Raw genomic sequence first — 17,236 nt, 5'->3', positions numbered from 1 at the left:
AGCAGTATGTAGGGGAATCTATAGGCTGGGCTGAGCATCAGCGTGACATGATTCTACAATGTCCAGGATAAGTGAAGGTACTAGTGAATTTATACTTACTGTTGGATCTATTTAAACAGATCTATAGATGTGTGTTTCCAACTCAGCGGTTACTGTCCACCTGAGATTGGAAGGTTGGGGGTTCGATCCCCGGTCAAGTCATACCAAAGACTCTAAAAATGGGACATGATGCCGCTCTGCTTGGCACTCAACATTAAGGAGATGGATTGGGGTAAAGGCGTCCGCATGCTTCCCAGTTCGGAAGAGTTTGTGCATATATTATGATGACATTTTATGACGTTTGTTAGTTTTGAAATTCGGTAAGGGTTTTTTCAACTGTTCGGGCACACTAATTGTTTTCTAGAGGCAAGCCGAAGTTCAGAGACGAAATCTACGCTCCTTCGTCGGTGATTGGTCAACAGTATGGATTCTTCAATAAAGTTTTTGTCATTCAACGAGAGACGACTCGTTTTCATGCACGTTTTCATTGAGAAAAACTGAAATACTGCACCAAACATCTTAGTTAGATGTAAAGGTATTTTTTTTTTTTTACTTTTACCAATTTTTCTCCCCAATCTCGTGATATCCAATTGGTAGTTACAGTCTTGTCCCATCGCTGCAACTCCTGTATGGACTCGGGAGAGGTGTAGTTCGAGAGTCATGCGTCCTCCGAAACACAACCCTGCCAAGCCGCACTGCTTCTTGACACACTGCTCGCTTAACCCGGAAGCCAGCCGCACCAATGTGTCGGAGGAAACACAGTACAACTGGCGACCAAAGTCAGCTTGCAGGCGCCCGGCCTGCCACAAGGAGTCGCTAGAGCGCGATGGGACATGGACATCCCGATGCAGTGCCTTAGACCGCTGCACTACTCGGGAGGCCACCGAAGGTCTTTTTTAAGGGAGTGTCCGAGCACACTCGTTCGGTTCGGGTAGCCGAGTTCGGCCGAACTGAAGCATGCTCACGCCTTAAGACCATGGGACAGACTAGCATCCTGCCCAGGGGGTATACTTGTACTTCAAGCTACCTCATGCTACAGAAACATTTGGTAGGATCCTTCCCTATGGGCTGTTCTGGCTCGGAGAAGGCTTACTTAGATTTGTGTGATTTGACTGGATTGTGACTTCTAATGGTGTGACGTTTGTCAGGACCTGGAGAGACAGAATGAGAGCCAGCAGGAGACTCTGAGGAAGTTTCACCTGGAGCAGAGGGCTCTGATGGACAAGGTTAACCTACTGCAGCAGCAGCTCAGTCAGGTACACACACACACACACACACACACACACACACACACACACACACACACACACACACACACACACACACACACACACACACACACACACACACACACACACACTCACACTCACACTCACACTCACACTCACACTCACACTCACACTCACACTCACACTCACACTCACACACACACACACACACACACACACACACACACACACACACACACACACACACACACACTCACACTCACACTCACACTCACACTCACACTCACACTCACTCACACAGACTCACACTCACACTCACAGAGAGAAAGTAGTGTAGACAACTTCTAGACTAACACGGAAGGTCACTGAGAAGGGAATCAAACAGTTTGTGCTTCAAGAAAAACATAAGGACTTGGCCGGTGACAGGTACTCTATATGGTAATGAGTTGTTTATCAAACCCTCTGATACTTAACTTTGTAATTCTCTATATCTCCCCCGCAGGAAAAGCATACTGTGGAAAGCATCCATAAAGAGGTAAGGACAGCCAGAACTCCATTGCTTGGGGTGGGAAGAAAAGATGGAAGGTTTCACCTATAGATATAGAGAGATGAATTAGCATGCCTGTTTGTTTGTGGGTGTTTTGAGTGCAGTGTGAATGTCGAACTAGTCGATTGGATACCGTGCCATGGCTCTATTCATCTGAAAGTTATTGTCCTCAAATGCAACTAAAGTTGCAAAGCTGTTGATCTGCTCTAAAGCTCCACGTTGTGTTTGTGCTGCGTCAGAGGGAACAGCTGAAGCTCTTACTGAGTGCCAAAGACCGGGAGGAGGGGGCTCGGGCCCCGGAGACTGTCAAGGTTCAGCTCAGGAGCCACATGGTGAGGGACCACTGCCAAATGCCAACCCTGTTACAGCATATGAACTCATCATGGGGTTTTACATAATAATAATAATAATAATAATAATAATAATAATAATAATAATAATAAGAGCTCCTCTTAGGTTGTCTAAGGTTATGTGAACATACTGTATGTTATGTGTTTTCAGGGGGACTACTCTGGCCAGTCGGTTATTAAAGGTGAGGGAGCTCTCTTTGAGATATCAAAGAACAGGACATACAATTAGAGGACTTGGAAATAAAAAGACATCTTCTGAATCATCTCTATTTGTTCTGGCAGGAAAAGACAACTTCCTCGTCAAACAATCTCACAGCCTGGATTCAGCGCAGGTAAACCAGACTTCCTCGTTTTTTCTGGAACATTATGGTCTGCAATGACAAGAAAACCGTCATACAGTATTAAACTCACAGACCATATCTGCTGTGTATTCTAGTCCAGTCAGCCACCATGAGCTTATCAGCTCTCTGACAGCCAAATAAGCGATTTAATTCTCATTTCGTACGGTCAGCTGTCTGCCCCTCAGCAAATGAAAGATCTATGATTTATTCTCTTAAACCGCTGCAGGTATTTTTTTTTACAGTTTGGGCTCAACTTTGAAATTGATATTTTTTTCTCATATTGTAGCCTTCACATCCTCTCAGTATTCTCTCTCGTGTCGCTATAGTGGAACTGACTTTTTTTCAAGTCAGCTCTGACTGCAAAACCAATATTGAACTGACACTGCTGTGAGAAATGGGTGTGTGAAGTGTGTGTGTGTGTGTGTGTGTGTAAATTGAACAAATCAATCCACACACGTGAAACTTTTCTTCCTGCTGTAGGTGCTGCAGTCGTCCGGTCTGTCGCACTCACTGTCCCGTCCCCTGAAGCTTGCGGGGCGTCCTGGCGTGACCTGGGACCCAGTCGAGGAGGTGGAGGCCCTGCGGCGCGAGTTGGAGACTGTGAGGAGGCGGCAGCAGACTGCCGAGGAGGAGGCCCTCCGCCTGCAGGCGGCGCTGGCACGCAAGAGCCAGGAGTGCCAAGAGCTGGCCCAGAGCCGGGAGACTATCCAGCGGCAGGCGGACCGGCAGGTCCAGGAGCTGGAGGAGGCCCTGGGGGACGTTCAGAAGAGGATGCTGGACTCTGAAGCCAAGGTCAAGCAGCTCCAGGCCCACGTGGTGGCGGTCAAGGAGCACCTAGGAGGCCAGGCGGCCGACGAGCTCCGCGCCCAGCTCCACGATGTCAAGGCCAAGTACGAGGGCGCCTCGGCCGAGGTGGGGCGCGTGCGTAACCACCTGAAGCAGAGTGAGAAGGCTCTGGAGGAGTACAAGAGCAGCGAGGGCCAGCTGGCAGTGGAGGCAGAGCGGCTGGGCCAGGAGCTGAAAGCCTTGCGGGAGGAGAGGGACGAGCTGGCAGGGGCTCTGCTGGACATGGAGGCCCTCATCAAGGAGACCCAGGCACAGAAGGTTGTGCCGGCAGAGAAGTTCGACAACATGAAGAATCTGCTGAGCAATGCAGTGGATGAGAAGGAGCGTCAGCTGGCAGAGCTGCGGGAGGACTACGACCGCGTGCTGGAGGAGGTGGCTGAGCTACACAGGGAAATGGACAACCAGCCAGCCCAGGCCAGGACAGGAGCGATCCCCCTGCAGGAGCATGAGAGGATGAGGACGACCCTGGAGGAACAGAGTTCCTCCCTGAAGAGGAGGCTGGCGGACGTAACTGCCAAGAGCCAGGCGCTGATCCGCCAGGTAGAGGAGAGCGAGGAGGAGCGGGAGACTCTCCAGGAGCAGCTGGAGGAGCTCAACAGCAGGGTGGAGACCAACTTCATCCCCCTCAAGGACCACGAAGAGGCCAAGAGCGCCCTGGAGAGAGCTGTGGAGGAACTGGAGGAGAGGCTGGTGGAGGCCGCAGAGAGGAACGGCCAGGCCGAGGTGCAGATCCAGAGGCTGCAAACGGAGAGGGTCACCCTGTGTGAGAGCGTCACCAGCCTGCAGAGCGCTACCGTGCCCTCCGAGAAGTTCCAGAGCGAAGTGGGAGCCCTGAATGCTCGCAACGCTGAACTGGTGAAGGAACTGGAAGTGCTCCAGAAGAGGTTTGAAGAGCGAGAGAAGGAGCTGGGCCAGGTCACCGCCAAGAACCAGTCTCTGAAACAGAGCCTAAATGGAGAGTATGTGTCCAGAGAGAAACATGAGCAAGTGAATACGGAGCTGAGTAATGCTTTGGAGAAGGCCAAGGCTGAGCTCTCCAAACTGGAGAAGGAGGGCAGAGAAAGTGAGGAAGAGTTGCAGAAGGTGAAAGAGGGTAGTGCAGAGTTGAAAGAGAATCTGGAGAATGTTCAGGTGATGATAGAACATGACTATGTGTGCCTTATAGACCATGAAGCTATAAGGGTTAAGTTGAGCAATGCTGTTGTTGAGGCGGAGTGTCGGGCAAAAGAGGCGTTAGCAAGCTACCAGTCTGCCCAAGATGAGACGGTAAAGCTTCACCAAGAAATGGAGGCGCAGAAGAAAGAACTAGACACCATCCAGGAAGCTATCCAGTCCAAGTTTGTCCCGTTGACCGCCATAGAGGAGAGAGAGAACTCCTACAACACCAAGCTAAAAGACTTGACAGGAAAGCTCTCGGAGATGCAAGAGAAGTACAACCAGGAGAAGTCGGAGGGGGAACGTCACAAGCAGGAGAAAGAGAAACTGAAAGTGCAGATGGAGTCTGTGCAGCAGAGAATGGAGACCGGCTTTGTCGCCAGTGAAAAGCACAAGGAGGTGGAAGATGAATATAGGGGTAAAATGGAGGAGCTGAGTCTGAGGTTGGTGGACCTGGAGCAGCAGTACAAAGATGTGACTGTGCAGAGGGCAGAACTAGAGGAGCAGAACGCCCTGTGTAACACTGACATCCAGAGCCTGCAGCAGCGCCTGGAATCCGAGTCGGCCCGGCTGGAACACTACGAGGCCGAGCACCGAGCCCTGAGGGGCACCATCCACCAAGCCCAGGACCAGTGCCAGAAAGCCAGGGAGGCCCAGCGTGGAGAGGCCCAGAGGGCCTGCGCCTTGGAGAAGGAGCTCCAGGGATGCTCCGGGGACCAGGCCGTCCTCCTGCAGCAGCATGCCCAGGCCAAGGAGGCCCTGGAGGGGCAGGTGGCGCAGCTACTCGCTTCCCTTCGCCAGGAGCAGGAGACCAGCGCCCAGAGGGCCAAGAACGTGGCAGCCCTGCAGTTGGAACTGCTCCAGGCCACCCAGGCCCTGGAGGAACTCGGAGGAAGAGAGGACCAGTTGAGCCAGCTGAATGCCGAGAAGCAACGTCTGGAGGAAGAGACGGTGGCGCTGGGCGAGAGGTTATCTGCGCTGGCGGAGCAGTGCGAGGTGTTCCACCGTGAGGTGGCCCAGGCCAGGGAGGACAAGGCCGGGGCCAGGGTGGAAACTGAGGCCCTGCAGGAGAAGAGCGACGCCATGGATAGGGAGATCCGGGAGCTGAAGGAGAGGTATGAGGAGTCGCTCAGCACCATCGGGGAGTTCCAGAGGAGGATCCAGATGTCGGCGGAGCAGACTGAGGTCAAAGACAAGAAGGTAGGAGAAATATTCAGCATTGAATTGTTGGCCATTTAATATAAATAAAATCAACCTAAATGTATGTGGTAAAAGTACGGTAGTAATTACATTTGGTAAGATCTCAATTTCTCCGTTTTTAGTTTTTCTGGCAATACTTTGGTACTTTGATATGAGGTTTTCTAAATATGTAGATGGTTATGTATATTCTGGTGCTAACAGCTTTGTGTGTGTTTCAGATCACCGAGCTGTTGACAGACGTGGAGAGACTGAAGCAGGCCCTGAATGGTCTGTCCCAGCTGGCATACGCCAGCAACGCCGCGCCCAATAAGAGACAGATGCAGCACATCGACACACTCCAGGCCCAGATCAAGAGCCTGCAGCAGCAGCTGGCTGTGCGTGTACACACTCACTCTCTCTCTCACACACACACACACACATATACAGTGAGGGAAAAAAGTATTTGATCCCCTGCTGATTTTGTACGTTTGCCCACTGACAAAGAAATGATCAGTCTATAATTTTAATGGTAGTTTTATTTGAACAGTGAGAGACAGAATAACAACAGAAAAATCCAGAAAAACGCATGTCAAAAATCAAAGGGACGATGGACGGGGCCATGTACCGTCAAATCTTGGGTGAGAACCTCCTTCCCTCAGCCAGGGCATTGAAAATTAGTTGTGGATGGGTATTCCAGCATGACAATGACCCAAAACACACGGCCAAGGCAACAAAGGAGTGGCTCAAGAAGAAGCACATTAAGGTCCTGGAGTGGCCTAGCCAGTCTCCAGACCTTCATCCCATAGAATATCTGTGGAGGGGGCTGAAGGTTCAAGTTGCCAAACGTCAGGCTCGAAACCTTAATGACTTGGAGAAGATCTGCAAAGAGGAGTGGGACAAAATCCCTCCTGAGATGTGTGAAAACCTGGTGGCCAACTACAAGAAACGTCTGACCTCTGTCATTGCCAACAAGGGTTTTGCCACCAAGTACTAAGTCATGTTTTGCAGAGGGGTCAAATACTTATTTCCCTCATTAAAATGCAAATCAATTTAACATTTTTGACATGCGTTTTCTGGATTTTTGTTGTTGTTATTCTGTCTCTCACTGTTCAAATAAACCTACCATTAAAATTATAGACTGATCATGTCTTTGTCAGTGGGCAAACGTACAAAATCAGCAGGGGATCAAATATCAAATACTTTGTTCCCCTCACTGTACACACACACACACACACACACACACACACACACACTGCAGATGTAGTGGTTGGTAGCCAGTTGGAGCTAACCTAGCGTTTCTGTGACATTGCCCTTTATTTGACAGTTTAAAAAATACATACACACAGAACATACCTGTACATTTGAAAACTCGTCAGGGACGACACAAAGTCAATGACTTATTTCTGTTGTGGTCCCTTAGTGTGGGAAGCTGTAACAGTTTACTTGCCTACATAGTGACATTCATACTTAATTGTATTGCCATTTATACTCATGGTGTCATGTCAATATGCTGCCCTAACGCCATAATCATTCACTCCGTACTCTCTGCATCTAAACATAATGGGTCTCTTTAGTAGGGACGAAAGCTTTTTTCAGTCCACCGTTAGTTACCGATTATGGGATGTCATCATCATTTGTTAATTACCTTGATAACATAGAGGTTTGGTCCAGACATGATTGATCCTCCTCCCACATTATTGGAAATGAACCCATTCCCTGTGGCTATATCAGTACATCAGAAAATCTGTGTCAATGCTCTTACAGTGCATACAAAATACTATTAGTCAGTCGTATAATTACAGTAACACTCTCGGTGTGGTATTACAGCCGATTTGCCCCTGAGCTGGAAACTATGCGAGGCTGAACAAAACAAACGTCTGTGCACCTGATTTTCAACGACGGCATCCGTCTTCTTCTCTGTCTTCACTTTGAGCCTTTTAAAATGATGGAGGCAGAGAATGAACTGGTGTAGCGGCTAGCCAGAACCCAGACGAAAAGAAAATGAGATCCAGAGGCCGAGACGCATCTTAGAATCCTGAAAACGTCATTACTCATGCTCTGAATGGAACCCACGGCCGGGTCCACATGTTGATTTGGAGCTCGCGCTCTTGGCTCTTTCGTTCGAGGTTGGCAAAACTTCAGGAAAATATGGATGCCATCTATTTTGCTGTAAGAAACGGGCGTATTTCTGAGATGCGTGATAAGGTGGAGCCAGGTCAGCACAAAGTGGGCCTGTACTCATCACGTCTCTCTCTCTTTCCCTCTCTTCTCACAGGATGCTGAGAGTCAACACAGAGAGGTGGTTTCAATCTATAGAACTCATCTCCTCAGTGCAGCACAGGTCAGTTTGTGTGTATATGTCAGTGTGTGTGATTTCTTTCTAGTTAAAGTAAAATATAACACACAGGCCCCCCTGGCATCTCTTGCACTTTTGTTGCCCAGGAACTTCCTGAAGACAAAAAAATAAATATATATATATATATATATGTGTGTGTGTTTATATATGAAAATAAATGTGATTGTTGATACGATAGTGTCCTAAATGGCTGAGGCTGACGACACCAGTAAGACTGGCCCATAGCCCACACTGCTGACGACACCAGTAAGACTGGCCCATAGCCCACACTGCTGACGACACCAGTAAGACTGGCCCATAGCCCACACTGCTGACGACACCAGTAAGACTGGCCCATAGCCCACACTGCTGACGACACCAGTAAGACTGGCCCATAGCCCACACTGCTGACGACAGCAGTAAGACTGGCCCATAGCCCACACTGCTGACGACACCAGTAAGACTGGCCCATAGCCCACACTGCTGACGACACCAGTAAGACTGGCCCATAGCCCACACTGCTGACGACAGCAGTAAGACTGGCCCATAGCCCACACTGCTGACGACACCAGTAAGACTGGCCCATAGCCCACACTGCTGACGACAGCAGTAAGACTGGCCCATAGTCCACACTGCTGACGACACCAGTAAGACTGGCCCATAGTCCACACTGCTGACGACACCAGTAAGACTGGCCCATAGCCCACACTGCTGACGACACCAGTAAGACTGGCCCATAGCCCACACTGCTGACGACAGCAGTAAGACTGGCCCATAGCCCACACTGCTGACGACAGCAGTAAGACTGGCCCATAGCCCACACTGCTGACGACAGCAGTAAGACTGGCCCATAGCCCACACTGCTGACGACACCAGTAAGACTGGCCCATAGCCCACACTGCTGACGACAGCAGTAAGACTGGCCCATAGCCCACACTGCTGACGACACCAGTAAGACTGGCCCATAGCCCACACTGCTGACGACAGCAGTAAGACTGGCCCATAGCCCACACTGCTGACGACAGCAGTAAGACTGGCCCATAGCCCACACTGCTGACGACACCAGTAAGACTGGCCCATAGCCCACACTGCTGACGACACCAGTAAGACTGGCCCATAGCCCACACTGCTGACGACACCAGTAAGACTGGCCCATAGCCCACACTGCTGACGACACCAGTAAGACTGGCCCATAGCCCACACTGCTGACGACAGCAGTAAGACTGGCCCATAGCCCACACTGCTGACGACACCAGTAAGACTGGCCCATAGCCCACACTGCTGACGACAGCAGTAAGACTGGCCCATAGCCCACACTGCTGACGACAGCAGTAAGACTGGCCCATAGCCCACACTGCTGACGACAGCAGTAAGACTGGCCCATAGCCCACACTGCTGACGACACCAGTAAGACTGGCCCATAGCCCACACTGCTGACGACAGCAGTAAGACTGGCCCATAGCCCACACTGCTGACGACACCAGTAAGACTGGCCCATAGCCCACACTGCTGACGACAGCAGTAAGACTGGACTGGCCCTTAGCCCACACTGCTGCCATAACTGTGAAATACGGGACAAGTGGATCATCTCAAGCCCATTGTTATTGTTGTTTCTCCCAGGGTCACATGGATGAGGACGTCCAAGCCGCCCTGCTGCAGATCATCCGCATGAGACAGGAGTTTGTCTGCTAAAAGTCCATTCAGCAACAACAAAACACTATCCGCTGACTCAAATCCACCATTCACACAGCCCTAGCTACGGAGCACCCCCGCTGTGGCCCCTGTGGGCGCCTGGCGAGTGTGTGCCCGTGTGTGTTCAGATTGTGTGTGTTGGGTGTGGGAAGAGATCCATCTTAGTATTCATACATAATCCTCCCTATATGCCTAGATTTGTTTTGTGTGTTTCAACAGAACTAAGACCAAGTGTTGTGGGTGGACATAGATATACAGTAGATGGAGGGTAGATATACAGTAGATGGAGGGTAAGGGTAGATATACAGTAGATGGAGGGTAAGGGTAGATATACAGTAGATGGAGGGTAAGGGTAGATATACAGTAGATGGAGGGTAAGGGTAGATATACAGTAGATGGAGGGTAAGGGTAGATATACAGTAGATGGAGGGTAAGGGTAGATATACAGTAGATGGAGGGTAAGGGTAGATATACAGTAGATGGAGGGTAAGGGTAGATATACAGTAGATGGAGGGTAAGGGTAGATATACAGTAGATTGAGGGTAGATATACAGTAGATGGAGGGTAAGGGTAGATATACAGTAGATGGAGGGTAAGGGTAGATGCTGTGTTGTCCTTTAGCTAGGTGGATAAACCTCAGCATAGGTGACGACTCAGTATCTGGCTTAAGCTCTTTGATTCATGGTGGGATACTGTAGCTGCTGACCAGTAGAATGTACTAATGTCCTTTGAAAACATTAGCATGATGAACTACCTATGCAGGCCTGTCTCTTCCCGACTCTACTTTAAGGCTCCATGAAACAGGATATTCAATGCCTAGCTGGCAAGTCTCAGTAAGAAAACTCTTCTTATACGGAATGAATGCAAATCTCCTCTCGGACTATATGAGTTTAGCATAATATAGGGTGTTATGTAGGAGTTGTGGTGGGGTGATCAGGCCACCGGTTAGATTATCCTCCTGACGTCGCAGCAGTGAAATGGATCTGAAAACACAAGCAGCAAAAGACCGCTGTTAACTCACATTCCCCCGTGGCGATCGACTCCCTCACGTCTTTCGTCTTCATCTTTTCAGGTTCTGTGGTGAATTCTAGAACCACGCCCTGGTCATTTCAAACCAGAAACCCCTAAAGTTACCCATTCATTCAGTTTGGGAGCTGGACTCCCCCATCTTGGGGCATTGGGGCACAGCGACTGTTTCCCTAAAGGTCCAAACTAACGTCTTGATGCGTTTCACTGAATTGTACACTCCTCAAGCAGTCTCTTTTAAGTCATAGACCCCACACAGCAAGGTGTATGTGGGGCTCTGCAAGGGGCAATGCTGGATTTGAGTCAAGGACTGTATGGCGAACAACACTGTAGCCCAATCCTAAAACGAACCTTAGCCCCTATCATTATGGTGGTCACAGATCTAAAGGAACAGGATAGGTGTAAGACAGAGACTATCAGGGCAGCCTACACGTAGATGACTTGGCTTACACCTGTCCAGTCCCCGTTCAGATCTGCAAAAACACAGAGGGGTAGAAGCTGGGAGTTGTGGACAGGGGTTCTAGACCGGGCCTTGGCTGTGTCCTAGTGTTTGCAGTGCAGCATCTCCTGTTGCTGGAGCAAGAGTGCCCTCTAGTGGCAAGACTTGGCAGGCCAAGTTGGCTGATGTATTCATTTGACTAGCTATTTTTTTTGGGACTTGTCGTGGTTCATTTTGAGTGGTGTCCGTGAGAGTCAAGCAAGTCTCCTGTGCCTTTACACTGATAATATTTTTTTCATGGCTTTGTACTACTTTGATTAATAAACAACGTAGGTGTAACAATGAAATTCAGCAGGTCTGGAGTAGAAAGGTAGAAACACCCTTCTTTAGGGCAACAGTTAGGATGCCATTTTGTAGGGATACTATGAATCCCTCTATTTATATGGATTGAGAAGTCTAAGGTTGCGTCTGAAATGGCACGCTATTCACTACACAGTGTACTGTTTTGACCAGGAGGTCTACAGTAGTGCACTAAGTTGTAGGGAAAAGGGTGTGGTTTCGGACACACAAGGCTTAGCGGAACAGTATGAAGAAGCTCAGTGATGCTTTTGTCTTTTGCCTAACATGCTTTGCCAAGCATATTGAAATGTATAATTCAGCCGTTTCATACTAAATCCTCTATATACTAACTGCTATACAACAATGATCAAGTTACTAAAATGTGATTTCTGAAATTTCATTTTGAAATTAACATAAACAGATTCATTGGAAATTTGATTTATTTTTATTTGAGGATCATGTAATAAATATCTCTCTCCAATAATAGAATTTACAAGTTAAATCCAGTTATTTAAAATCTAGACCAATCTGTTGAAATGGGTTGTTTTATGTTTTTCTTGCAAGGATGTATTTTTGTTTGTGAATTAGTGTTAAAAAACGTAAATAAAAGTGCTTAACTTAGAGAACTGTGTTGTTGATTTCCTTACTCCACACAAAATGAAGACTGAGAATACGATGCTTCAATATACCTGGTGATGGTAATGTAATGATTTCGAGCCAGCACATTCCGGTTGGGGTCGGCCCTATAGTGGGAATCAGCCAGCACATTACGGTTGGGGTCGGCCCTATAGTGGGAATCAGCCAGATGTGTGGTTGGGGTCGGCTCTATAGTGGGAATCAGCCAGCTGTGTGGTTGGGGTCGGTCCTATAGTGGGAATCAGCCAGCTGTGTGGTTGGGGTCGGTCCTATAGTGGGAATCAGCCAGCTGTGTGGTTGGGGTCGGTCCTATAGTGGGAATCAGCCAGCTGTGTGGTTGGGGTCGGTCCTATAGTGGGAATCAGCCAGCTGTGTGGTTGGGGTCGGTCCTATAGTGGGAATCAGACAGCTGTGTGGTTGGGGTCGGTCCTATAGTGGGAATCAGCCAGCTGTGTGGTTGGGGTCGGTCCTATAGTGGGAATCAGCCAGCTGTGTGGTTGGGGTCGGTCCTATAGTGGGAATCAACCAGCTGTGTGGTTGGGGTCGGTCCTATAGTGGGAATCAGCCAACTGTGTGGTTGGGGTCGGTCCTATAGTGGGAATCAGCCAGCTGTGTGGTTGGGGTCGGTCCTATAGTGGGAATCAACCAGCTGTGTAGTGGGTAACAGATGAGTGTTGAGTTTCACCATGTTATAGTCAGTATGGTAATGCTGTCCTGTCTGCCTGTTTCCTCTGGTACTGCATCTCTCTCCTTCTCTCTCCTTCTCTCTCTCTCTCTCTCTCTCTCTCTCCTTCTCTCTCTCTCTCTCTCTCTCTCTCTCTCTCTCTCTCTCTCTCTCTCTCTCTCTCTCTCTCTCTCTCTGAGTGGGAGCAGTACAGTTCATGTGGTTTCACTTTAAACACAATCAACCCTGGAATGAGAGGGAGAGAGCCTCATACAGCGCTCACTTTTATCTTGTAGCCCTGGACGGATTTGTTCTCTTCTTTCCAACGTTTCGTTTTTCTTCAAAGCTCTAAAGTTGGAGTTGCAAAGAGATCCAGAACATCTCCCTAGAGAGTAACATTCCTATTTGGAATGATGTACAGGTTAGGGTTGGAAGTCTAGGTTATCTGGGGTTCTGATTGTAAGCCTCAGGTTCGTCCAGTACAATATGGTTGAGGTGGTTTAGAAATGGTAAGTCTGAATATAATGAGATCAAACGGCTTCAGTAGGAGATGGTCTTCTGGCAGTACAGTACACACTGTAGAATGTGTTAGAATGTAGAGTAGATGCATCCTTACCCCGCCCCACTCACACGCACCTTTTAACTGATACAAGACTTGAGGCTTGATTGCTGCAGGAGACAGACTGGTTTCACATGGCAGACCTTTGCTGCAGGAGACAGACTGGTTTCACATGGCAGACCTTTTCCCCATGGTTTTATTGCTCTATTATTTGCGGTCTGCTCTGAATGAGCTGTTCTCAGCAATTATGGCAAATACAATTCAATCTGTTTGGAGATTTCCCTTTAATCTCATTTCCAGGGCCCTAACCAGAACCAGCTGCCCTCCCCAAACACACACTCCTTTCCCCCTTCAAACATTCATCATCCCATAAGGATCACAGTGCTGTGATGTCGTTTAACCCCCCCCCCTCACCTCCACCCCTTCCCCTTCTCCTCCCCTCCACCCCTTCTCCTCCCCTCCACCCCTTCTCCTCCCCTCCACCCCTTCCCCTTCTCCTCCACCCCTTCCCCTTCTCCTTCTCCTCCCCTCCACCCCTTCCCCTTCTCCTCCCCTCCTGTCCCTTGTTCAAACTGAACACTTGTAAAGGGATGCTGACACGCATACACACCCTCCATTGGGCTTTCCTGTGGTTTGTTACCTCACTCAGTAGTTGCCACCCCACTAACTCTCCCTCCCTTCTCCCACCATGATTCAGAGCAGAGCTGCACTTTATTATTACACGCCGACCGTGGCTGCAAGGGCCATCCACATGTCATACAAATAGTTTCCATCGCTTTTGGCTCCACTCCCTCTGCCCTGGTCTCTCTTCCTCTCTCTCTCTCTCACCCAACCTCCACCTCTCTCTATCAATCTACCTATCACTCCATCTCCCACCCTCCTTATTCCCTTCTTCCTCTCTCCTCCCCTCTTCCTCCCTCCTACCCTCCCTAACCCCTGTGGTCAGGTCAGTCTAGAGGTTGCTGCTGCCATCTCTGCTTCCTCTCTGGGATTGCCGACCACATCTCTGTCAGTAATAGGCCATTAGCCTGCCAGGCTGCAGTGGGGGCCACTGTACACAGACCCAGGGGCCCCTGCCCCCCCCTCTCTTCTCATTGATCCCCCGAGAGGCCCCTGCACTCCCCTCCTCCCAGCCCTCGGCCAAGCCCTCTAATGTTTTTGCAGAGTTCCAAAACACTTTGTTGCCTCAATAAAGTCCATTTCTGGGATAATATGGCTCTGGAGGGACACATGGTGCTGATTTGACTTGGAAGGCGCTTCGCCACGGCCCTCGTTCCCACTCTCTCCCTTTCTTAATTCTTACGTTCTCTCTCTTCCTGCGGTACGACTCTGATCCTGTGTTGACCCAGGATTTACACACCAGGGAGTGTGCACCAGAGAGGGGACAGGAGGCCTCTCATTTCACAGGATTTACACCAGGGCTGGGGCGGGGGAGCGGGTAGGTATGCTGGGGGAGGGATAGAGGGGGTGGGAGAGGGATGGAGGGGATCAGAGGAGTCCCAGCCCCAAACCTTGGCAGGAGGATACATTTTTATTTACGTTCCAAAACTAAAACTAAAGGCTGGGTTCAATTGAGTGTCCCAGAAAAATGTGCTGCATCAAAGGTGTGGATGGGCATGTTGCGAATACATGCTTAAGAACAGACATCCAGGCCTCACTTTTAAAGTGGAGTCTATTTACAAAGGCAGAAACGTACGCACACACACACTGATCAGAAACAGGCCCCCCACCACCACCCCCCCCCCCTTTGGTAATTACATGGGGGTTAACACAAGCCATAGTCATCTTTCCTTGAAACTCAATGAGGACACAGTATACGTCCGTATGCTAAACAGTTTCATCTGAGCGCAATGTTTTTTTGTTTTTTCCCTCATTAGCGCTTGGTTAACCGCTAGCTAATGTTTGGTGTATCCACTCCACTTTTTCCCCCTCAGAACCTTACTCAGAAACAGATTAACCCTGCCCTCCCTTCACTTCCCTCCCCGCCACTCTTCTAACCGACGACTTAATAATCCCGGCTCTCAAACAGAAAATCGGCCCCATTTTTCACGTCTGCTCGGGCCCTCGACACATGAGGCTGTGTATGTGGTTTAACAGGGATAAGACCGATGCTGGCTGGCTAGCTGGCTGGCTGGTTGGTTGGCCGCTTGGGCTGGTGTTTGGAAACATGGCTGAGAGGCTAAGAGTAGCGCTGGGCTTTCTTCACAGTCCTAAAAGACATGGGGAAATAGGCTGGGCTTTCTTCACAGTCCTAAAAGACATGGGGCTATAGGCTTGGGGCTGAGGGGGGGGGGGGAGTCCGTCACCATAGGCTTGTTAACGTGGTTGGAAAAGGCCAGTCAGTATCTGGTGTGACCATTTGCCTCATGCAGCGTGACATCTCCTTCTCATTGAAATGATCAGGCTGTTGATTGTGGCCTGTTGAATGTTGTCCCACTCCTCTTCTATGGCTGTGCAAAGTTGCTGGATATTGGAGGGAACTGGAACACGCTGTCGTACACGTCAATCCAGAGCATCCCAAACATGCTCAATAGATGACATGTCTGGTGAGTACGCAGGCTATGGAAGAACTGGGACATTTTCAGCTTCCAGGAATTGTGTACAGATCCTTGCGACATGGGGCTGTGCATTATCATGCTGAAACATGAGGTGATGGCAGCGGATGAATGGAACGACAATGGGCCTCAGGATCTCATCCCAGTATATCTGTGCATTCAAATTGCCATCGATAAAATGCAATTGTTCGTTGTCCGTAGCTTATGCCTGCCCATACCATAACCCCACCGCCACCATGGGGCACTCTGTTCACAACGTTGACATCAGTAAACCGCTTGCAATCTGCCCGGTACAGTTGAAACCGGGATTCATCAATTTCTCCAGCGTGCCAGTGGCCATCGAAGGTGAGCATTTGCCCACTGAAGTCAGTTACGATGCTGAATTGCAGTCAGGTCAAGACCCTGGTGAGGATGACGAGCACGCAGAGGAGCTTCCCTGAGCCGGTTTCTGACAGTTTGTGCAGAAATCCTTCGGTTGTGAGAACCCACAGTTTCATTGGGTGGCTGGTCTCAGACGATCCCGCAGGTGACGAAGCCGGATGTGGAGGTCCTGGGCTGGTGTGGTTACACGTGGTCTGTGGTTGTGAGGCCGGTTGGACATACTGACAAATTCTCTAAAACTACAAGTGTTTATGGTAGAGAAATGTACATTCAATTCTCTGGCAACAGCTCTGGTGGACATTCCTCAGTCAGCATGCCAATCGCATGCTCCCTCAAAACTTGAGACATCTGTGGCATTGTGTTGTGTGACAAAACTGCACATTTTAGAGTGGCCTTTTAATGTCCCCAGCACAAGGTGCACCTGTGTAATGATCATGCTGTTTAAACAGCTTCTGGATATGCCACACCTTTCAGGTGGATGGATTATCTTGGCAAAGGAGAAATGCTCACTAACAGGGATGTAAACAAACGAAAGAAGCTTTTTGTGCGTATGGAAGATTTCTGGGATCTTTTATTTCAGCGCATGAAACCAACACTTTACATGTTGTGTTTATATTTTTTGTTCAGTGTAATATAATACTATGGAAAGCTGAGACAAAAACATATGGTTTTGCTCTGACTCCCACAAGCTTTACAAGACTCGTCTAACGGTAACCCGGCACCTGTTAAAATTAATGGAGGTATGGAAATAGTTTTGTGCCCCAAATATGGGTAAAAAAAACAACAAACATGAGCTTTCTAATACCTCTCAGAAATAGGACAGACACTTCCTTTTGATTTATTTTTGGACTATCTGTTTTGCCATGTATGAACGATATTCAATGTGTTTCTATGCAAGTTCATTACTATTGTTGCTGACGCGGG

The 17,236-nt window shown here is 49.1% G+C and overlaps 1 protein-coding gene across 1 annotated transcript in view; it reads left to right on the top strand.

Moving 5' to 3' along the window:
* The window catches only part of uacab (uveal autoantigen with coiled-coil domains and ankyrin repeats b), a 68,998-nt gene extending 56,859 nt beyond the window's left edge, over positions 1-12,139 (top strand). Inside the window, exons 11-19 of the mRNA XM_084154467.1 lie at positions 1,188-1,295; positions 1,771-1,803; positions 2,055-2,147; positions 2,317-2,347; positions 2,448-2,497; positions 2,987-5,707; positions 5,926-6,081; positions 7,962-8,027; positions 9,642-12,139. Coding sequence (XP_084010593.1) covers positions 1,188-1,295; positions 1,771-1,803; positions 2,055-2,147; positions 2,317-2,347; positions 2,448-2,497; positions 2,987-5,707; positions 5,926-6,081; positions 7,962-8,027; positions 9,642-9,713 — 3,330 coding nt within the window. The 3' untranslated portion in view covers positions 9,714-12,139. The remainder of the gene's footprint in view (positions 1-1,187; positions 1,296-1,770; positions 1,804-2,054; positions 2,148-2,316; positions 2,348-2,447; positions 2,498-2,986; positions 5,708-5,925; positions 6,082-7,961; positions 8,028-9,641) is intronic.
* The last annotated feature ends 5,097 nt before the right edge of the window (positions 12,140-17,236 follow it).

Source organism: Coregonus lavaretus (assembly GCF_964263955.1).
Source record: "Coregonus lavaretus genome assembly, chromosome: 37".
Classification (NCBI taxonomy): Eukaryota; Metazoa; Chordata; class Actinopteri; order Salmoniformes; family Salmonidae; genus Coregonus; species Coregonus lavaretus.
Note: the sequence above shows the minus strand (reverse complement) of the source record. Positions and strands in the feature narration are given on the sequence as shown.